This window comes from Pyrenophora tritici-repentis, chromosome 1 (assembly GCF_003171515.1).
Source record: "Pyrenophora tritici-repentis strain M4 chromosome 1, whole genome shotgun sequence".
Lineage (NCBI taxonomy): Eukaryota > Fungi > Ascomycota > Dothideomycetes > Pleosporales > Pleosporaceae > Pyrenophora > Pyrenophora tritici-repentis.
This window is the reverse complement of record NC_089390.1, coordinates 2,445,715-2,466,957: the sequence shown is the minus strand read 5'-3', so window position 1 is coordinate 2,466,957 and position 21,243 is coordinate 2,445,715. Positions and strand designations below refer to the sequence as shown.

The 21,243-nt window shown below is 50.3% G+C and overlaps 12 protein-coding genes across 12 annotated transcripts; 6 read left to right on the top strand and 6 right to left on the bottom strand.

Moving 5' to 3' along the window:
- Positions 1 to 47: 47 nt before the first annotated feature.
- PtrM4_009920 (Arp, Ankyrin repeat protein) lies at positions 48 to 5,672 on the bottom strand (the record flags this gene model as incomplete). Its single annotated transcript, XM_066102954.1, has 2 exons — positions 48 to 106; positions 230 to 5,672. 2 exons carry the CDS (start codon positions 5,670 to 5,672, stop codon positions 48 to 50), a joined length of 5,502 nt encoding a protein of 1,833 aa, XP_065965156.1.
- Positions 5,673 to 6,277: 605 nt separating this feature from the next.
- On the bottom strand, positions 6,278 to 7,720 carry PtrM4_009910 (uncharacterized protein; the record flags this gene model as incomplete). Its single annotated transcript, XM_066102953.1, has 2 exons — positions 6,278 to 7,311; positions 7,366 to 7,720. 2 exons carry the CDS (start codon positions 7,718 to 7,720, stop codon positions 6,278 to 6,280), a joined length of 1,389 nt encoding a protein of 462 aa, XP_065965155.1.
- Positions 7,721 to 7,968: 248 nt separating this feature from the next.
- PtrM4_009900 (uncharacterized protein) lies at positions 7,969 to 8,589 on the bottom strand (the record flags this gene model as incomplete). Its single annotated transcript, XM_001930949.1, has 1 exon — positions 7,969 to 8,589. One exon carries the CDS (start codon positions 8,587 to 8,589, stop codon positions 7,969 to 7,971), a length of 621 nt encoding a protein of 206 aa, XP_001930984.1.
- A 1,627-nt stretch (positions 8,590 to 10,216) lies between these two features.
- Positions 10,217 to 10,624, bottom strand: PtrM4_009890 (uncharacterized protein; the record flags this gene model as incomplete). The annotated part of the gene is made up of 1 exon (XM_066102952.1): positions 10,217 to 10,624. The coding sequence occupies one exon, from the start codon at positions 10,622 to 10,624 to the stop codon at positions 10,217 to 10,219; it is 408 nt and encodes a 135-aa protein (XP_065965154.1).
- Positions 10,625 to 11,195: 571 nt separating this feature from the next.
- On the top strand, positions 11,196 to 11,561 carry PtrM4_009880 (AraJ, Arabinose efflux permease; the record flags this gene model as incomplete). The annotated part of the gene is made up of 1 exon (XM_066102951.1): positions 11,196 to 11,561. The coding sequence occupies one exon, from the start codon at positions 11,196 to 11,198 to the stop codon at positions 11,559 to 11,561; it is 366 nt and encodes a 121-aa protein (XP_065965153.1).
- Positions 11,562 to 11,603: 42 nt separating this feature from the next.
- On the bottom strand, positions 11,604 to 11,831 carry PtrM4_009870 (uncharacterized protein; the record flags this gene model as incomplete). The annotated part of the gene is made up of 2 exons (XM_066102950.1): positions 11,604 to 11,706; positions 11,758 to 11,831. 2 exons carry the CDS (start codon positions 11,829 to 11,831, stop codon positions 11,604 to 11,606), a joined length of 177 nt encoding a protein of 58 aa, XP_065965152.1.
- Positions 11,832 to 13,439: 1,608 nt separating this feature from the next.
- PtrM4_009860 (Condensation domain containing protein) lies at positions 13,440 to 13,885 on the top strand (the record flags this gene model as incomplete). The annotated part of the gene is made up of 2 exons (XM_066102949.1): positions 13,440 to 13,665; positions 13,722 to 13,885. The coding sequence occupies 2 exons, from the start codon at positions 13,440 to 13,442 to the stop codon at positions 13,883 to 13,885; spliced, it is 390 nt and encodes a 129-aa protein (XP_065965151.1).
- A 781-nt stretch (positions 13,886 to 14,666) lies between these two features.
- On the top strand, positions 14,667 to 16,706 carry PtrM4_009850 (uncharacterized protein; the record flags this gene model as incomplete). Its single annotated transcript, XM_066102948.1, has 6 exons — positions 14,667 to 14,678; positions 14,725 to 14,910; positions 15,070 to 15,160; positions 15,209 to 15,724; positions 15,762 to 16,179; positions 16,244 to 16,706. The coding sequence occupies 6 exons, from the start codon at positions 14,667 to 14,669 to the stop codon at positions 16,704 to 16,706; spliced, it is 1,686 nt and encodes a 561-aa protein (XP_065965150.1).
- A 309-nt stretch (positions 16,707 to 17,015) lies between these two features.
- On the top strand, positions 17,016 to 17,515 carry PtrM4_009840 (uncharacterized protein; the record flags this gene model as incomplete). The annotated part of the gene is made up of 2 exons (XM_066102947.1): positions 17,016 to 17,458; positions 17,509 to 17,515. The coding sequence occupies 2 exons, from the start codon at positions 17,016 to 17,018 to the stop codon at positions 17,513 to 17,515; spliced, it is 450 nt and encodes a 149-aa protein (XP_065965149.1).
- A 64-nt stretch (positions 17,516 to 17,579) lies between these two features.
- Positions 17,580 to 18,276, top strand: PtrM4_009830 (uncharacterized protein; the record flags this gene model as incomplete). The annotated part of the gene is made up of 2 exons (XM_066102946.1): positions 17,580 to 17,615; positions 17,656 to 18,276. The coding sequence occupies 2 exons, from the start codon at positions 17,580 to 17,582 to the stop codon at positions 18,274 to 18,276; spliced, it is 657 nt and encodes a 218-aa protein (XP_065965148.1).
- Positions 18,277 to 19,408: 1,132 nt separating this feature from the next.
- PtrM4_009820 (uncharacterized protein) lies at positions 19,409 to 19,788 on the top strand (the record flags this gene model as incomplete). The annotated part of the gene is made up of 2 exons (XM_066102945.1): positions 19,409 to 19,704; positions 19,758 to 19,788. 2 exons carry the CDS (start codon positions 19,409 to 19,411, stop codon positions 19,786 to 19,788), a joined length of 327 nt encoding a protein of 108 aa, XP_065965147.1.
- A 796-nt stretch (positions 19,789 to 20,584) lies between these two features.
- On the bottom strand, positions 20,585 to 21,121 carry PtrM4_009810 (uncharacterized protein; the record flags this gene model as incomplete). Its single annotated transcript, XM_066102944.1, has 2 exons — positions 20,585 to 20,820; positions 20,857 to 21,121. The coding sequence occupies 2 exons, from the start codon at positions 21,119 to 21,121 to the stop codon at positions 20,585 to 20,587; spliced, it is 501 nt and encodes a 166-aa protein (XP_065965146.1).
- Between the last annotated feature and the right edge of the window lie 122 nt (positions 21,122 to 21,243).

The following is a 21,243-nucleotide window of genomic DNA, read 5'->3' as shown; positions in this document are numbered from 1 at the left end:
AACAGCTTTACCGTAACACTTCATACATGTGGCTCTTCCCCCGTCAACTACAAATCTGCACTTTCACCCATAGTAAACCAGACCTCTACCTCATCACCTCTCAAGTCTGTTTCCTCTTCTTCTTCCTCTTCATCTTCGTCCTCTTCATCACCATCATTATCCTTCTCGTCCGTGTCGTCCTCATCGTCATCCCCAACCTGCATAGCCGCCAGCCTCCTCGCAACCTCACTTGCTTCCACCAGACTAACGAGCTTCCTCTTCGTTCCCTCTGCCTTAGTGGCAAACTCCTTACACACCCCCAAAACTTTCTCTACGTCTGGTGTGTCATCCTTGAGCTCCTCGGCAAATTCCTCTACCCTCTTCTGGAGCACGCCACCCGTGGATACCGGCCTGTGGCGGCGGACCAGCCTGCGACGGTTGTTGGAGTAGCAATCTCTATTCGGAGGAGAGAGCGACGGGGGGTTGCTGAAAACTTCTTTGGTCAAGTAGGAGTCTTCTGCTATCTCATAAGGCGTTCGTCCAGTTGCGTTTTCGCGGAAGAGAAGGTCAGGGCGGCAGTCGAGCATGGCACGTAGAACAGCGTGGGCACCGTAGCGAGCGGCAGCATGTACTTGTGTATCGCCTTCACCACTAATGATGCCGAGGTCCTCGCCTTTGCTGAAGTCGAGAATTACTTTGAGGACCTTGTCGTGGCCTTCTGCTACAGAGCCGCTGTACTGTGGCCGGAAGCTATGCATCCAGCGGGCGAGGGGTGTAGCTGCGCCGGGGGCCTCGGTCGTTCGTTCTGTTAAGAGACTAGCGATGAGGCGAGGATCGATTAGACCAAACAGTTTGCGAATACGATCGAGCTTCTTGTCGTGTGGGAGGAAAGCATTATCCAGTATTGAGTGCACGATGTTGGCTCCAACGTTGTTACGGCATGTCTGTTGAGCACCAGCTTCCAGGAGAATCGGTATCATATCGACGCGATGTAGACGGAAGGCAATATGCAGAGGTGTCATACCACTCGCAGACCGATGTTCGAGCGCCTCGGGGCGTGTCTTACCTAGGTATCGAAGCAGGTCCAAGGACTCGTCGCTCGTCTTACCTAGCACGACACAGTGTAAAAGCAAATGAGCGCGCAGGTTGAGCCACTTGGAAATGGCAAACTCTACACCACCTTTCGTCTTCGCGAGATTCTGAATGCGAATGTCGTCTCGGTGGTCATCTGTGAACTGCAAGTAGCAGCGCAGTACCGCATCACTGGAAAACCATTCGACACTGTCAAGGCTTCCAAACTGCGCGGCATGAAGCAGGGGCGGGTGCTGTGCTCCGGCTTGCTGACTCTGCACTTCCCTCCCAGCGTTTGCCCAATCCTCTCGCTTTCGGCCATGTACAGAAAGACCTTGGTACTGCTGTGGCTTCTCCGCCATCTTAACCCCGCTCTTCTTGACTAGGTCATCTAGGGGTATACCACAACCAGTTCGAGTGATGATTCCTTTCAATAGTTCTGTACGGCCAAGGCGGATTGCGTACAAGAAATTCGCCTCTTCAAAACGGAAGAGCCTGGGTGCTGCGTTGTCATCAGTGCCGATTTTGCGACGGGAAGCGTCCTCTCCCATGTTGATCAAAAAGTGAAGAAGCTCTGAATCGTTCAGATATATGGCAAATTGGAAGAGGTTCACCGGGTTGTCTACTTCCGGTATGTGCTCTTGAGCGGGCTTTGAGCGCACAGGATAACTTCGACCATTTGCCGCATGCTTCAATACCTGCCTGGGAGAGCGACCACTACTACGATAGTTATGGCCATAGTTTTGTTTGGAATACCCCCACAATTGTTGGAGTTGTTGCTGGTAGTCAACAAGTGCATGGGTTTGTTGTGATGGGGCTTGTGATGTGTCCTCGCCCCCTAAGATGTAATGCGCCGGGCATGGCCATAACATGAGCGTAAGCGGGGTGACATTACTCTTGACTTGGCTTTGGACCTCTCCAATGTTTTCCACGGTGAATCGATCATCCACAATCTCGGAATAGATTTGGACATCTGCATCATCTCGATCGGAAGCATCATCGTCATCGTTGGTTAACTGGATACTGTGCTTGACCGTCCCGACCTTTTCTTCGGGAGCAAATTGAGCATGCGCTATCTCTAGAACAGCTCGCGCAACGTCAAAATGCTTCCGGAGAACCGCAATAGAAAAGGGAGAAAATCCTGCCCTGTCCTGCACAGCAATCTTCAGAGGGTTTTGATGGTTGCCCCATACTGCCAGCGTGAGCTCCTTCACAGTCGGCAGGTCAGCTTCCCAGCACGCTTCGAAGAGCTTTACGTAGGCAGCACGTCGCTCATCATTCAGATCAGGTAGATTGAAGGAGAGGATAGGATACCATGGTTTCGGAGGCTCCGGCTCATAACCACCATAGTGATAGTCTGGGCGGGCCTGGATTGTAATATCGGGATGGAGATCCTTGAAAGTCTTTGCGCCCCGTTCGAGAAGCTGGGATTCGAGTGTTTCAAACTCGGAGAGTAGTGACCGGATTGCGGCTTTCTTTTCTTCTGTGCCCTTGGGCGCCTTGCTCAACGCAACCGACTGGTTGTAGGTTTCCAGTGCTGGTCCATGTAGCTTTTTGGCGTCTGAAATCTGCACCGTCAGTTGCCAATGAGTGTACGACTCTGGGTCATAATATTGAAGATATTCGCAGTCGTCTTTAAAAACGATAGGCGGAAAGGGGTTGCCGAGGTTATGGCTGAACATGTAGCCGCCGTTCCAGTGCGGGACCTTGCCTGTCTTCAAAAATTCACGCATATCCTCAACCTTTTGACGTACAGCATCTAACAGAGTATGAATGTCGTTATTGCCATATGAACGGCGCGAGTGGATTGCATCCCAAGCAGTTGCTGTGAGACTGTTCATGTTTGCACCGGCATCCAAAAGTTTCAAGATGACCGATGGCATTTCAGCACTGATAGCGGAGAATATAGGTTGCGTGAAGCTTCGCCGAAAACTCTTTTCGTTTTCTTCGGAAGAGCCTCCAGCGTCCCACTTGCTCTTCAATGAGGTCATGTAAGTGCCGAAGTCAATTTCGGGTTTCGCGCCAAGTTCCAAGAGGACATCCACAGCAGTCTCATCTCCATTTCGGATGGCCGTGCTCAGGATGTCCATATTATCGCGATTAAAATGACCGTTTGGCATGGAAATGTGACCGAGAGCTCGCTGTGCAGCAGGTTGATTTGCTGAGATCATGGTGGCTAGCAGTTCTACCCCATGAGCAGCGAAGTACTGAAGAGCAGTGACATGCTCGACGTCAGCTTGGGCGGGTGATGCACCAAGGTCGATGAGAAGCTCTGTCATTTCCTTGGCTTTCTCCTGCGGGAGCTGTAACGAAAGGACAATAGGGAGAATGGCTGCTCGCGCCGACTTGTTGAAGTCATGGACAAGCTTGACAGGCAGAAACACGTCGGCGCCGAACTCCTGCACGAGCATCTTGACGACATCGGTGTGGCCGTTCGCAATCGCAAGATGCAATGCAGATACCGGCGCATCCCAGGCCAAAACGTTGACATCGTAGACATCAGGTTCGTCGTCGTCAGTGCTGTCTAGCATAGCGTCGTGAGTATCGACCGAATTCCTGCGATTAACCTTGACGATGGAATTCTCGGTTGTCGCGTCGTTGTTCTCGGAATCTTCATCGAGCAGATCGATATCGCTCTCTTCTTCACTATCATCGTCTCTGTCATGCTCGGCATTCTCAGGGTCTTGCGTGTTGCCCTGGGACTTCGTGCCCGTTTCTGCGCCGTTGTCAACCGCCGTCTCAACATCAGCCATGTTCTGATTATCGTGTCCAGTTGGCTTGGGGGCGCCCTTTTTAAGTGCGTCCTTCTCAGCTTCCAGCTCCTCGTTAGCTTCGCTCTTGATGAGAAGAGCCTTAACCATGGCGGTTTCGCCACGCATAGCAGCAAGATGGAGAGCCGTCTTGCCGTCTACAAGACGTGCGACGATGCGAGCGCCTCCATCGATGAGGACCTGTACTATCCCAGGTGTTGAAGTCATGACAGCCAACTGAAGTGGTGTGCGTCCAGTATAGTCTCGTTGATTAGGGTCAGCGCCTTCTTGAAGGAGCCAGTCTTGGACGTGCTCCAGATCACCTTCGACGATGGCTTGGCATAACCGTGCCGTGTTCCCAACGTAGGCCATTTCAGTCCAGTCATCGTTAGTAAGAGGGTTGAACGATCCGATAGCTTGTCGACCTGGATTGTCTTTGATAAATAACAGGCTGCCAGATACGTAGACTTTGTTCTCTTCCCCCACGATATCCTTGTCCTCGGGTGTAATGGGTTCAGGACAGTAGCCGCAGCAATCTCCAATCACATCAGTAGCATTCCCAAAGAATGCAGGGTGTCGATGTAGTGTAGTCTCGCGCTCCTTCGGACGGTTCCACTCGGCATTGAGAAGTAAGTCCTTGGCGTACAACAAACGTTCGATTTTCCGTGCATGATACTTGGGACCATATGGGATAGTGAAGGTATGGTAGTCGCTGACCTCGTCTGTTTCGACCCACTCTGCGACCTCGTCGTCGTGCTCTTCCTTCATATTACCTGTGAAGCCGCGTCCACCCCATCGATTGATGGCTGGCCTTCCGCGCTCCGCACGTCGCTGATCCACGTAAGCTTCCCTATCTGCGTTGCTGGGTAGATTTTCTAGCACGAGTAATCTAGCAAGGCCAAGTGTGCGACCAAATGATCGCTCAAATATCGTAGGGTCGATGCGTGAGCGATCAAGCAGTGGCCAGTAAATTTCGAAACCTCGGTGGGAGTACTTTGACAGACGATTTTCGTATGATGGAGAACGACGGGTCAGGTCGATAGTGTTGATCTGTGTCATGTATGCAGCCAATGCACGAGGGCTGGCATAGACCTGAGAGCCATCGTAGGCGGCACAAGAGCAATCGACGTCGAAGCAAGTGAGAATCTCGGAGATGGACCGGTATATACGCAGCACAATCTGAACATGGCGTGTTGGGTACTGGGAGGCGATAGTGATTGCATTCTTGGTGCGAACAGTGGTGGTCTCAGTCAAGATTGAGTCCCTGATACGCTGCTCGATCTGCTTGATCTTCTCAACGGCTTGTTCTTCCGTGAGACCATAAAGGAAAAGATCAACATCCGAAGCAGGTGCAAGTTGTTGATGGTAGTACTCGCGAAGAGCGCGCTTGGACCTGTTGTGCTCTTCTGGAACAGGCAACAAAGAGGTCACGACTGCGCTGCCTGCAACAACCACATTGGACCAATCCATATCAACAAGGGAGGATTCCGAGAACAGCTGAAAGTTCTTCTGGAATTCCTTCAGTGATTGGACAACAGCTGGGGTACCATTGGTCTTCCGATCCCACTTCTTGAGTGGCATGAGATAGCATTGGCGTTCTGCTTCCGACTCAGCGGCGAGGTTGCGAGCACGGATTTTGAGATCCTGCTCGTGACCTGCGAAGACAGGAACGATATTGGGTTTTGCGGCTGCTGGATGATTTGGCTGTTGCGCAAAGACCTCACGCAGTTTCGAGTCGTATTCCTTGTAAGGAGTGATCAACTCACGTAATGGCGTGTCTGGATGATTGGTGACATGTGAGATCCAATCCACGTGAGTGGCTGGTAGTGGCGGGAGAGGGATTTGAGGTGAGGATTGTTCTTGGTTCGACATTATCACGGTCTGAATATATGGAGCAAGAAGAGTGAAATGTTTGCAATCAACGTTGCTGGATGAGATGAGATGAAGAGACAGAAAGATAGACTCCGCAACAATCAATTCAATCCGGTCACTCTCCTAGACCCACTTACCTATCTAGGTAGGGCTTAAACTCCTATAGGTAACTACTAGGCTTAAAGCGGTAATCAATCAATCCAATCTGAACCTTCTAGGACCCACTTAATTGATTGTTGCGGACTGTGCAGAAAGACAGCATTGGGGTTTATATCTCGAGAGAGGTCAGAGCTAATCACCACCAGGAGCCTGTAGTACAGGAGAGGGGCGTGGTTCAGAATCCCGATGAGGCGAGAGACGTTTGTGTTGTCTTAGGTAGGCAACAACGCGCTACCGCGACACGAATGCGGGTTAGTGGCTGTTGCCGCCTAGTCAGCCAGGCACCAGCGAATCATTGAGAGGCAACCTAAAACGACACTGACGCGCAATCATGTGATGCGCATTATGACGTCTTGGAAGCCTCATGTGCTTGAGACTATGTGGAGGGGAGGGGCATCAAAGCGGTATGCATGTCGTGTGCACGTTGTACTGACAAACTTTCTTCTCTACCCATCGACATGGACTGGCCATTTCTCCACAGCCTCGTAGACCAACAATAAACTGCCCATGAGGTAGACTGCCGGTGCCCAGACCAAAGCCAGAACACTCTGGTACTGACACCAGTTCCCATCGCAATACCCCAGACAAGCACTCCATATCCATCCCACACTACCGACCAGGTTCGCCATACCAACCCACCACCCCACCATATGGGGCGCGGGCTTCCACCATCGGCGCTGGACTTCTAGTATGTACAGTATTGATGACAGCAAGAAACTGATGGCTCCTAGGAGGAAAGAAGGATAATAGAGCCCGTACATCACACCTCTGGGAAGCCTTTGATATACCCCCGGCAGAGTGAGAAGATTTGTGACCCAGAAAATGGCCGTACCGATAAAGAGGATGAGGTTTGCGTTGAAGCCGATTTCGCGACGGTAATGTACGCGCACATCCTGCCATGTGGGCCACCATTTCCAGGCTTGCGCGGATTCAGGCATTGGCCGGGCTTCGACTTTGAAATGTTTGGTGTGCATGATCTCGTACTTAACGCGGTCGGGGTTGTGTATGTGTGTACAGTTTCGGCGATCGGGCTGAAAACCTGACCTAGTATCCCGGGCCTGAATACCGCTACCAGTGCTCTGCTCTTCGTCCCGAGAAGGAAATTTGATGTTCTCATGATCCGAGTTCAAAGCCTCTTTCAAAGCCCAGCCGAAACAGTCGCTTTGGTTTGCGTTTACTGCTTCGACTACAAGAAGCATGCCGCCCAACAGAAAGACTATCCCGCGGATGAAGGCTATCACACCTGCAATAATGGATGGGTCGATGACGAATGTCATGGATGGGTATGCGATTGGAAGCCATTGCAAGACGCCGGCTGTAACGGAACACATAGAGCCGAAGGAAAAGAGAATGCCGATCCACCAAGAGACATCCCACCAGGCTATGACCGTCATCATACGAGTAAGCGCTCGAAGGAGCCGTGTTGTGCGTGCGGCATGCGATGGTGCTTGGTCATGATTGAGGAGAAGAATGTGTCGGCCTGGGGTGACGTTTGTCAACGCGTGATGCGAACAAGTATGAGGTTGGTACATACCCTTACGATTCTCGCGACTCCACCACTCCCACTCGGTACCAGTTGCATCTCCATTTTCGTCATGAACAGCATAACGCCGCGAATTCGGATTCTGGAAGCTCAGCACTTTCTGAGAGCTATCATCAATGTAGTTGAGCTGCTGAGAAGAATCCTGCTGCGAGGATTTGCGATCGCTGGGGTCGGACATGGTCGAATAATGTGTTTTGTGAGTAGAGAGCAACTGCTCCATCTGTTTGAGAGGGCCCATGTCGTTGTCGTTATCGCTCTTGCTCACTTCGACGTAATGTTGAGAAAAGACGTCTTCGAAAATAAAACGGATTACCCTCTGCGACCAAAACACTGCACGTGATGTCATTGTGGGTAAAGATCGGCCAAGATGTAGAGCTTTAGGCAAACGAGTCCGGGGTCTCCATGTGCACCGAATCAGTACGGCAGAGATATCCGCACCACTCAAGTGTGGCAGCATGACTCGGATAAACGGAGAGGATTGCTGTATACGTGACTTGGCCGCTGAATCTAAATCAACGTAGCTCGTCCCTAAGCTTCCTTGGTACAATCTCTTCCGGGTACAAGCAATCCATATCTCCGGCGAAACTTCGACTCTTAAACACTGACCGTTTCAATTGACAAGCTGCTCACTGAGCTCCCGTGTGGCTTCTTCCGAGCCTTCCTGCGTTTTCCGTTGTTCGTCTTCTTTCCGTCACTATGTTTTTCCTCGATAGCTAGACCCGCACGTTTCTCTGCTCTCTTCTTCAGGCCTTTATGGTATGTGTCATCGGCAGCCGTATTAACTCCATTGACTACCACTCCAGTCGCGACTGCCACCCCCGTCTCAGCCGCGCCGCCAAATACTCCATGTTCTATGCCTAACTCCAACACTTTCTCAGCACCCAGAGTTCCCAAACCGAGCGTCGTTATGCCCACAGCGCCGTTAAAAGCCGCCGACCCCATCACATCCCGCCTACGCGTTGTAGGCGCCTCTCTGTAACGAGCGAGGTGTCTTTTGATGATTTGACGCTTCTTTCGAGCGTTATGGAAGCCTGCAGACCCAATGGCAACTCCAATTATACTGACGCCCGCAGTGAAAACCAGTGCCGATCCACCGAGAGTGGCTGAAGCGGCCGCGCCACTGATGAGACGTGTGTAGTGCTCCCATTCGAGTTGTAGTTGTTCTGGTGACATCTGAGAGCATTTTTCATCATATTTTTCGAAGTCGAATGGCATTGTTGGTGCTCGGGATAAGAATGTATGGATGCAAGTAGGAGAGCTTGGATTTGGACTCTTGAATCCACAAACTGGATTTTGCTGGCAGTTATGAAGGTGGGCAGTCAGGATGAGGGGTTGGGCTCTTTACCGCCGCTTCAAACGTAGGCGTACGCGTATGCCATACGAGTGATTGGACCTGTCCATAAGCAAACGCACGGGCCACAGCCATGAAAGACACGCCAGCAATCTCGACCTTTTCAAGCTTACCTTCGAGCGCACATTCTTGAGAAGGCACTGCACAGCAAATTCGATCTACCTTGTCAGTATTTTGTATCAGTATGGGATTATCGTTGCTGCTTATGCAACTTCTGCATACCCCGCCGCAAGCAGACGGCGCTGCTTCGCTCATCCTGGCCTTCCAGACGGACCCCGAATGACTTACTAAGTAACAACGCTTCTTGGATACCTTGTACTCTGTTCCCTAGACTGTTATTTTTACGAGCTTGATCAACCTCTCATGCTTAAACTCTCTTGGCTATAGCTTCTTGGTGTCTCTTATGCCAAGCTCGGTACGCCACCGTTCTCGCCAAGGTCCGCACACGCTAAGATACAGCAGGTAGTTACCGATGCCCTTTTAGAGCGGCAATTGAACATAGGGCACTCTTCGCGAGCAAACATGGAAAAAAATCGAGATTGGTGCGATCTCTCGAAGTTCTCAACGAAACCGTCATAATCTTGTGGATGCGGGACGTATTGTAGGTGCTGCTGTGCTCCCGGTCTATCCCTGCCGACCGGTTGATTCACTCCCAAGTTCTTTTCTGGCAAAGATCTGGCTAATAGGTCGCATCGTGCCACTCTGACACTGTGTCTAGCGCCATAGTCTACTGTGACATGGCTGTCTGATGTCCACACGGAGGTACATCCAGGGCTGAGTAAGCGCCTAAGCTTCCAGCACCCCTGCATTGTCGTGCGGTGAAGCCTGAATCCGGGTATTTGTACATTTCGGTGCCGTCCTGAAGCCGTTGAGTTGATTGAAACTAATACTTGAATGTGCGATGGTGATGTTCGCAACATGAAGTTTCGCTTGTGTGATGTCACAGTGACGGAAGGATTCAATGGTCAGCCCTGGAGGATCGAAGACCCACGTCTGCGCTAAGTTAGTGCCAGCACGGGGGTATCATTAAAAACTTAACTGGGCACCGTGAAGCAGGCACTAGCGCGAGATTTCGGGTAGATTTCAGCACGATGTCGAAAGTCCAGGTAGATCTCAGCACTGTGTCAAGTTTCTTATATCCCCGTGCCAATGTGGCAAAGATATTCACAACAGTGATCGCTGGGTAATCCGGACTTACCGCCCTAGTGCTCACTCGACAGTACTCAACGCATTTCGCCTCCTGATGCTTTCGCACACTGCCATGGTAGCAGGTCTTACCTGTGTTACGTTTGTCTCTGCAGCAATCGTGACCACGGTGCGTTTGATCCTACTGGGGATTGGGTTCCCATTCGAAAAATCCATCTCATATTACATTATACACATACTATCACTTCTTCTGCTTCTTCTTGACTCCAACTTGAAGCTTCCGTTACCCCTGCAGAGGAAGCTCTGCGATGGAGTAGCGTCAACCAGTTGTGTAATGGACCAAGTCTAGCTCTGTCGTGACTGGGTCGGATGCAGCTCATAGGACGAGGAGGTTTCGGTAGGGGCACTTGCTTCAGGCTTCTTCCAAAGCGACCCGCGCATGCTGTCTGGTACCTGGATAGCGAAGACGCTAAGAAAGAGCCCAATACCACTCAAGATCACACAACTGTAGTATACGCTCTTATACCCGATACCACTAAGCTCGCCCTGGGGAAGGTTCGCGTCGCCGTACTTCTTCTCGATGCCTTCCGCCACTGCCATAAGTACGGCTAAGCCCAGCACACTACCACCGACCTGAAGCGCGACGTTAAATACACCAGCAGCTGCGCCGTGATCCGACCTGAACGCGGATGAGACCACGACAAAGTTGGCGGTTATGTAAACAGCGCCAATACCGGCAATGTATAGGATCATGCCCGGGAAGTTGTAACGCCAGTAAGAACTGTGCTCAGTAATGAAGCTGAAGAGGAGAATGCCGGGGATAGAAAGGGCCCAGCCGACGATGAACTATTGAACAAAACACGATATCGTCAGTGAGATTCTTGGATCAGACGCAAGGGCATAGATAAGAAGGAGAATACTAGGAATACCAAGAGAGATGCCTAGGGCGTCGAATCGAACTAGGCGCTCGCGAACGGACTGAAGAAGCGCTTTCTTCGGTGCCGCTGCGCTTTCGCTAGTGTTACTCCCGTCCACAGGAGGCGGAGTAGCAGCGCGAGGTGACCGTACTCGTGGAAGAAGAACATACGCCGCGGGAATAACGATGCCGGAGATAATCACAGATACGTAGAATGTCAGCCAACACAGTTGGGTGTCCGTGCGTCAGCCCGATACTCTTATCAGATCTTCTAGCATCTTCTACAACCTTCACCACTCTACTATCTACGTCATGTACTCATGCATATCTTATGTATATAAGCACACATCTCTACTCAGTAGAATAATCAACCAGTTCTCTCCTTTCTGTTGTACGCCCACATAGAATATGAATCGCCAGCCGAGGAATGCGGTTAGGACACCGCCAAGGATGAGTCCAATGATGAACCCCAGTGATCCTGCGGCGCTCCAGATTCCAAGGGCTTTCGCCTTCCTGGCTGGGTCGGTGAAGTGTAGGGCAATATGCGCCTGCGCTGAAGGTATGGTGAACGCTGCCCCAATACCCTGGAACGCTTTGGCGACAACGAGTCCTATGAAGGTCGAGGACAAAGCGCAAACCAAGTTGAACAGGGCGAAGAAGACCGTGCCAAACAGCAAAACACGACGATGTCTTGAATGCACGTTAGCTGAGTTTGCGAAAAGCGGGAATTCTGATAAAGTCTTACCCAAATACGTCACCTCCGCGACCACCTAGCAGAAGGAACCCACCGAACGTGAGAGCATAAGCGGAGATGATTCATTGAAGGTCGCTGACGTTGATGCCGAAGTCTTTCTGGATTGTGGGAAGTGCAATTGTGATAGCGCTCAAGTTTGCAAGATCAAGAAACATGGCAGAGCACCTGCAAAACATGTGTTAGTGAAACGCCAAAGCACTTGATACTGATACGTACACAACGGCTAGAATGTAGTAGGGGCTGCCCCCAGCCGTGCGGTCTGGCAGAGCCTGTAGCTTCCGGAGAAGCATATTGGATGGTCGCAGACTGCAATCTATGGCAAGGTATGGATGGTACACACAGTCAAAGGACCCTGAGCTTGGAATGGAGGCTGAGAGCGAGCAACTGCAGACGCTTTTCACTAACGAGCACTACGCCCTTTAATGAAAAAGTGGCCCTGCTAAACTTCGCAGCTGGGTGCACTCGCACTTCCCCGAGGAACACTGCGCCCTTTTGCTGTGCGTGAAGGGCACCCCTGGCTGTGCAACTGCACTCTACGGACGGCGGCAAATCCTTGGAAGACAGTGCCGGTCACTATTGGGCGGACCGCTGTCATGCAGACTCGTTTCGAACAAACATGCTGAGCGAAAAATGCTTGACTGATTCAAGAGTTTAGGCGGGCGCTGCTACGTACATATCCGCAGCGGTTCGAAGAAGGGCCGTCCCATAGCCCGTGAACGGGGTTAGTGCGCAGGGGTCGACATATGACTTTATTCCCGGCTACACCTCCCCAACACACGGCACACAAACACCGTCTGACTGTGAGCTTTTTGGCGACTCCTTCGACCACGTGCCTTTGCTTTTCCACAAAGAGATCTTGATGCGTCGAGAAAGCGCAACGTGCATGCATGTGAACATTCAAGGTTGAAGTCTTGTCACTTTTTTGATTTCCGACGGTTATCCTGATCACATGAACCCTGCACTGAGCTGGCAGGTGCGTTCTTAAACCTACCATTACCGGTAAGAGGTGGTACAGCGGTTCTCCTTGATTACGAGTGCTAGTCTTCATACCTATGCAGCTCTGGTCAAGATCGACCCGCGAGAATATCCTGGACTAAACGTGTGCCATTGCGATTCATTATCATGCGGGTACCGTACTTAGTACTTCCCGAGAAAATGGATGTCGATGGACCGAAAAGTCCACCAGCTGTTGTTTCTGACAATGTCAAGGGTCGGGACCACGACATCAATCACTACATAATCTACTCTGCCAGAAGAGGACATTGACAAAAACGCGTCCACTCAAACCACCTCGCGCCACTCGATCTGCTGGAGGAATCATCAACATGATAGACATTTACTAAAGTGAACGTCAGCTTTTAGTGTTGTCTGCTGAGCTTCTTCCTGGCTTTCACAGGCTATGGAAAAAGAAATTTTCAGTAGTCCCATCAGCATGCAACGTCCTTGCTTCAAGACTTTCTTGCTAAATTGCCAATCTGAGATATACCGGGCGGCACAGTAACAATCTAATCCTGTTCGCCCGGTGAAGGACCCTTAGGATTGAGGAGATACGTAAGATGTGTAAGATACAGGCATATATGATACCTTTTACAGCTTTTACCTCATTTGGAGATCAAGCCATCCATCTAGGATCAATGAGTTGTTGATATCGAAAAGAATGGATGAATACAACCGCAGATCCCAATTATTTTGCATTGGATATGGAAAGCTGCTGGATGGGTATGTACTAGTCAATGTTTCTAGGCCATTAATCTATAACCCCGAAGGACCAATCCTAAAGGAACATGTTCGCCGAGAAACAATACTGTCTCAAAAACAGTGTTTAAAAGGTATAAGAGGAGGGTCGCCATCCCGAGCAACACCAGCAAGCAGATCCTTCGCAGCACGACTCCTTCATCATGTCACTCAAGCCTATGCCTTTCCTGAGCGGTCGTGTCCCAAGCAGCTCAGAACTCCATGGTCGCCATGATTCACCAAGCGATATCGTCTCTGTGATTTCCCTCCCAAAAGTACAGCAAGCGCTCTGGCTGGATTACTTGGTCAGACCATATGCCTGTCACTACTACCTGAGGCTCGAAGTCGACCTAACTTCCTTGAGTCCGACGCTAGAGCGCCTTCTGGAAGGTAAGTTCTACGATATCGTCAATGCAGAATTGAGCTAACAGCTTCACCCTCCGCAGTCGTTCAAACCATGGGAAAAACCCACCCGATGCTAAGAACGACGTTCCACCTTGACGGGAATGATCTTGCGAATAGACCATTCATGGCAGTTCACTCACAAGACAAACTCTCGTCTTCTTTGCGTCGCAGCTTCGACCTCTCCTCGGAATTTCCGGTCCGCTAGGTCATATTGCACAACGTCAGATTTGAGGCAGGAAAGCTCCGTACTACCTGTTGCCATTCAGGACTACCCTTCTTGGAATCGGCCCGATGCTTCTTGGCCGGATGTTCTACAACCTTCACTTTCACTCCTTTGCCGTTATGTGCTTACGTATATCTTATGTATATAACCTTGTGTATCTACTCCGTAGGACAATCGACGCAGTTCTCATATGCAGTTGTTGACGTCTTGTCTACTGCGATACTACCTAGGTACATTCGGGCTGTTCGCCGTTGGCCACCACATTGCAGCTGATGGTTTCAGCTTGAGTGTTTTGTCCAAGGAGATCCTCAGTATTCTCGAGCCTCCCACGGAGCAGCTAGCCACTGAGGAACTGGGCCTCTCATACGGTGAATACGTCCAGAAATAGGTACAGAGCACTATTCAATCTATCATGACCGCATTGACAGAGCTCCTTTAGGATGCCTACTTGAGAAGCACAAGCGGGCAAGCCTCCAGAGAGTATTGGCTATCGCAGATCGCGTACACGAGTCTTTTCTAGTGGTCCGTTACCCCTCCTGCAAAGTATAACGGTGATTACCGCCGTATGCACACCTGGGCATTTTTCTCCAACTAGGGGCTACAGAAGTGGAGTGGACTTTATAAGACGTCCTGGTTTCAGGTTGCCTCGACCATAGTCGCCTTGGTCACAGACGGTAACGCGGAACCTATGCCGCATCATGATCGGGCTCTTTTCGTGGCATTTGGCGCACGCCTCAAGGAATTCCAGAAATGTGTTTCTCACATGGCCAATACAGTAGGTCGTATAACAAAAATACTCAAAGTTATAGGAGCTGACATAGCAATGGATGCCAGTGAAGATCCCGCTTGCGCACCTGCTGCAGAACAATGCCACCTTTGCCGAGGCTGGAAAGGCATTTGGAAAGAACCTCTCCAATGTCAAAAAACATGAGATGTACCCTTTCCTCAGCTTGATTGAAGAGGCCCGGAAACAGATGAATGAGTCTCAGCTCAAGTCCAAGCTGGCTGTGACGTTCTCACCAAAGCTAGCTAACAAACATGCTCGATCTACCCGGTTGAGGGGGTTTGGGATCTTTCTTCTGCTTCCCAGAGCATGAAGATGGAGTTTCTCTCAGTGTAAGCTTACGATGCCCCTTGTCGCTGTTTTTGCCGATTAACATATCTAGGTCATTGCGAACCCGGACGTATTCGGTGACGAAACTATGGCGAAACTGCAGGGCGAATTTCTCAGCGCCATGAAGTCTTCACAACAGAACAGTTAGTTCAAACTGCACGATCTGCCATTTTTGGGGGAACGCGAAGTAGCCAGCATTTTCGATGGCCTATCTCTACAGGACGTCGAAGCCATCAGCAGTTCCCGGGTACATACTTGGATCAAGCAGCGTGCAGCCGCACAGCCCAACGCCATTGCCTTGTCTTCTGCAGAGCGCACTGAGGCCATGACATATCGCGAACTAGCCAACAGAAGTAGTCAGGTTGCAAATTATCTCGCAGCAAACAAGGTTGCGTCTGGCGACGGAGTATTGCTGCATATCTCTCGGGTGTTCAACACAGTTATATGGCTTCTTGGAATCCTCGAAGCGGGCGCATATTACGTTGTGCTCGATAAGAAGCTACCAGACAGACGCAAAGCTGCTATTGCCTCTATATCTGAAGCACGATTTCTGGTGACCGACGATTTCAAGATTCAGCAGACTCTATCCAACCTGGACATCACAGTAGTAAGCCTCGACACCGTTGAGCGAGAGCTGTCGACACAATCGGTCACTTTGCTGAAGATAGCTCAAAGAGACGACGATCTCGCCCACATTAACTTCAAATGTATCAAAATCAATATGATGATGCTAACGATCGAAAGTCATCTTCACATCCGGCTCAACCGGGCAGCCAAAAGGGGTCATGGTACAGCACTCCAATTTAAGCCTTTATGTGAGCACTGCGCGTAGCATTGTGAAACTTGGACCAGGCAGTCGAGTTCTTCAATTTGCGACTTTCGCATTCGATGCATCCGTCCTGGAGTGGGTAGTGACGCTCTCGTATGGCGCAACCCTTTGCTTCGTCGATCACCCAGAGGAATACCTCGCCACTATCATCGAAAAGAACAAGATTAATTTCTTTCACACAACGCTCTCGGTACTTTCCAAGATTCCTGTTGAACGGAGCTTGGATTCATTGAGGATGATATCTGTTGGAGGCGAGCCTTCTTCCGCTGGGCTGCTCGGCAGATGGAGACAGAAAGCTCAGTTCCTACACGCTTTCGGTCCGACAGAGACAACGTATGCTCCCAAACCATCTTATTGCTCTTTAATTTGGCTAATGATTCCAGCGTTATTGTGACAGTGGAAGTTATCGCGGAAGATCAGCGCAGCGATCCTCGGCTTCCGTTACCATCTACGATCGGCAAACCTTTCCCAAACTCGACCTCCGAGTCTGTTCCGAAGATAGCGACGATTCACTTCCAATTGGGAAGCATGGAGAGAATTGTATCGTTGGCCCACAGGTTTCTTGCGGTTACAAGGGGCAGCCCGAGCTCACCGAGAGTCGTTTTCGTACAATCCAGCTGGATGGTCACGATACTGCCATGTATCGAATCAGCGACAAGGGTTTCTTGGACGAGCATGAAAGATTGCACATTGGCGGGCGCATGAAGAACCGCGAGATCAAGCCACAGGGTTATCGTATGGACTTGCAAGAGATTGAGAAGAGCATTCTGGATCATAGCCCGGAAGTGCAAACTAGTACATGGAGACTCGCTGGTAGATTTCATTGTACCAGAGACGGCTCCATGAGAAGTCATTCGTAGCAGACTGGCTCTGGACATGCCATCTTACTCTCTTCCCGCTCGCTTTTTTGCTGTCCAGCAGAGTCCGCAACAATCAATTAGATCGGCATGATTGATTCCTATCTAAGTATAGCACTTTCCTAATCAAGTAATCACTAACCTAGGTAGGAGTCAATCATGCCGATCTGATTGATTGTTGCGGACTCTGCTGTCCAGGCACTGCCGATGAACGCCAACGGCAAGATAGACCGTGCAGCGGTTGTTAGACAGCTACGGGTTCTACTTACATCCTCCCCTGAGACCAATACAGTGCGCTATAGGCAATTCAGCATGCCCCCAAAGAAAGACCAGTCGGGTGTCTCGGCAGTCCTCAGGAATTCGTGGATGCAGACTCTACAGCTGAACAGTCCACCAAACTTTGACACGTCCTTCTTTGAGGTTGGGGGACACAGCATCACTCTGACAGAACCTCACAAGCGTATCGTAAATCACTTCCCGAACTGCAAAGTGAGCTTACTGGACATCTCCGAGGCGCCTACCATTACTAAACAAGCTGAATTTCTGTCAAGCAAGCTAGGAACGCCAAAGCAGATATATGTTCTTTCTGACAGTAGTTCCGACAGTGATAGCGACTCAGACATTCACACAGCTGCTACGTCTCTTTGCAATTCTTCGAACCTCGACCACAACAAGTTCGCTATCGTCGGTCTTGCCGGCTACTTTCCTGGTGCCGTCGATATCGATAGCTTCTGGAAGATTGTTATGGAGAGCCGGTCGGCAGTTGTGACTCACAAAGAGGCGTTGCCGCCCGGTGACATGACAGAAGATGAGATTTTTGTACCTCGTTACGGCTCACTGCCCGAACTGCCACTGATCAAAGCTGAAGCATGAAACATGAAGCCAGATGAGGCAAACCTCACAGATCCGCAGGTAAAATTATCGCCCCGTCGAAAGATTGTTCGTTACTAAGGAAATCCGGAAACTCCTGTTCCTCTCTGTTGCATCTCAAGCGCTTGCAGACGCCAACATCTCCATCACCAAGAGCGTACCAAACCCCACCGGCGTCTTCATCGGCGCGGCATACAACACACACAAAGATGCACCCGGCACACCTTCACCTGCGGATAGCTTCCAGGCGCGCCATCGCACACTGCTCGGCCTGCCCATCTCAACGTTCACGGCGTACAAGCTCAACCTGACGGGGCCCAATGCGACGCTCAACACTGCATGCTCGAGTTCGTTGGTTGCTCTACAGCAAGCACTCTCTGCTTTGCGTGCAAAGACTTGTACCGCCGCCCTTGTTGGTGGAGTCACTGTCCATTGTCCAAAGTTGGGCGGTTACGTGACAGCGCCGGGCCAGGTCTTCAGTCCTTCTGGCTACTATCGTCCGCTTGATGCCGCCGCCGATGGATCAGTACCAGCCGATACAGTAGCTGCCGTGGTCATCAAGACATTGAGTGCGGCGCGGCGCGAAAACGAAGCAGTGTATGCTATTATTGAGGGCTGTGCAATAGGGTCCGATGGCTCAGTCGACAAGGTTGGCTTCACTGTGCCATCGGGTGCAATACTGAGGCAGCGAGCGGGATGCTGAGTCTGATTAAGATGGCAATTGCCGTTTCGAACGGTTTCGTGCCGCCAATGGGAAAGCTGGGGGCGCCAAACCCGATGTGCAACTTTGAGGGAAGACTACGGCCACTGCTTAGTCAACTAAAGTTGGCGCATGATGATAGAGTAGGTGTGACGAGCTTAACATACGGAGGAGCTAACGCGCACGCGTTACTTTCTGTTCCGGAGGCATTCGGCGTCCAAAGGCGTATTAGAAGCGCTTAGAGTAATGATTCCCTATCCTCTTGGAATGATAAAACAAAGTACACGGTCGCCTTTTTTGACAGATATGTAAATGAATATTCTTTACTTCAAGTTTCTATGCGAATTTTGAGAAACGTTTGCGTTTGCTTTTGCGCGCGGATTGGTAATTGCTGCTTTTTGGCACGATATCTACCGGTAGCTTATTGTAATTACCAAAACTCCCGACAGAAGCGCCGAAAACATGATCATCTCTCGCAAGCGTACCCATAATTACGTAGTAACGGGGAGAAATACGGGCCTTAGCATTGATAATAGTCAGCTTATGCTTTTCGTGCGGCAATAAAACGGTGCGACGTTTTCAACTAAATGTGATTATCTAGTTACCGGTTGCCGCCCCATGTCGCCACCGTGCTATAGCTCAGGTTCAACGTACGCGGTAAGCACTTTGGTTCTGCTAGTCTCCGTGCTACATAGTCTGCGAACTGTCTCAAGAGAGCACGTGTCCATGAGCCACCGAACAGCTTTACGTACCTAGGTATTCTGCCAAGCTGAAATAATCTCAAATTGAGCATGCATACCACCTTCATCATCTGTGACATGCCGCTCTCCACAGAGAAGTCATCGAGGAACTCACCGATTGGGCCAAGGGTAGCCCTTCAAAGATAAGCGCATTAAGCCCAGGACTGTGCACAACTCTAGTCAGATATATGTACTAGCATTGCAAAATAAAAAGGGTCATTCTTCTCTGCGTCTTTTGGAAAGCATCTCTCTTTGTTCTCTACAAGAGTCCACACGTTACCCATTCTGGGTGTACCAGTCTGAAGAACCATCGATTACGTTATTTAACGAAAGCTTCGCACCGTAGAACAATCCATCCATACAGTGCGTATCAGACCTTGCGATTTTTTTCTATCATGCTGACTCTGATCTATAGACTCACGATGAAGGCAACCACCCTCCTTCAATTTGCACTGCTTGTGCTTCCAGTACTAGGAGATGAAGATTGCAGTCGCACAACCGTCCAAGACTGCACAGTGGGATTCCGTTGCCAATGCACATATTCCGGTACCGAAAATCGCTGCGCTGCTGGTGTGTACCGCTATGACGGCGTCACCGAGCGTTGTCGTTGCCCGGCAAAGTATTATGGACACCCCCTTGATAAGACCTGTTGTATCGACATCGGGAAGTACAATGGGCGTTACAAGTGCACGTAAGTAAGGCAATAGAATATCCTAGAGTCATCTACTAACATGGAGGTTACAGAGATGCTCCGCATGATGTGGTAGTATGGTGATGGCTGTTATGACTATGTGTTAGATGGTAATGCCTGTCTTCGCAAGCTTGATAGTAGACAAACATGCCACAATTTTGGACATCAAGGGAAAGTAATAACACATTACCTGTCAAGTATGTAGTTATACGTGCTTTAGTAATGCATTTCAAGTTCGCTCCCAATGAGCCAACACGCAGCCGCTCTTGTGTCCTGCTCATAACCACAACTCAACCCGCGAAGGCGCAGATTGTATTAACTTTTGATGCGGCTACATGCTACGGGTTTCTTGGAGCTGATATCTCGACGTACGATTTTATATCCCAGCTGCTCCGTCTCTTCGCGGTACTTCCTCATATCCCTATCACGCTTGTTATTAGAGCGGATAGGGTGAAAGATGCCTGGCAGGGGGTTCCACAACTCTTTAAAAGGTATCGCAGCGAGTCAGTTGGTGTTTGCAGATACAGTGTACGTAGTAGTATCACTCACTCTTACAGAACTGTTCTGCTATTGGCACCTCGGAGTCGGACTCTCTTCTCTTGGCTCCAAGGCAGTATGTCAAGACAGGGCTTGATCATCTCTAGTGATAACATGTTTTATAAGCGAGCCGCCAGTACAAGCGAGCCGCCACCTAACCAAACTTTTGCAACTTCAAAGCGACGCATCTCAACAACGCGATAATACTATTGCTAGATATTGATACAGTAGATTACTCTATATTGATAGTATTAGTGTTGCATGTGCGTGAGTTGTGCCCAGTCTCCTTGCACCTGGTGCAGCGCCTTTGAGCCCGCTAGCTGACGCCTGATCGCGCTCCTCCTTAACGCTCTTCATGAGCAATCTGCTGGTCAGCCTCATTTTGAGTCAGTATATCCTCTCCAGCTCCCTTTGTGAGTACTCCATGCTTCTGTATACGCCTTTTAGAGCGCTGCCTACGCGCTGAGGCTGCGCTGTTGGCCTTCTCAAGACTAGAGATCCGATCGCGCATCAGCTTAGCAGAGAGCATTATCACCTCAGCGCCCTTCTTTAGCTGGTCAATCGCCTTAATGATCGAAGCTGGTGATAAGCTCTTATGCTGGCGCACGCGCTAACATATAAGGCTTGACTGAGCCTCAAGCTCACGCGCGTTGCTTGGTGTTTGAGCTACCCAGGGAGCCTCTGGTAGAGCAGCTGCTGGAGGAGTAAGTGTACGCAGCTGTACATCTACCTTTGATAGAACAGCCTCTAGTTGTAGAGGAACAAGGCCTGCGCCGCGGAAGGCTGAGCAGATGTTGGCTGGCGTGAACGCTCGATCAAACGCAGCCTTAAACGCTGGCAGAAACTCTAGCTTAGTGATGTAGTTGATGTGGTTGCGCATGAGGCTCTCCACCTCACGGCTGTACGCGCGCTTCAATGGCGAGAGGCAGCTAACATCAAGTGGCTAGAGTAGGTGAGATAAGTGAGGAGGCATACAGAGCGTATAGATATTGTTCTCTTTGC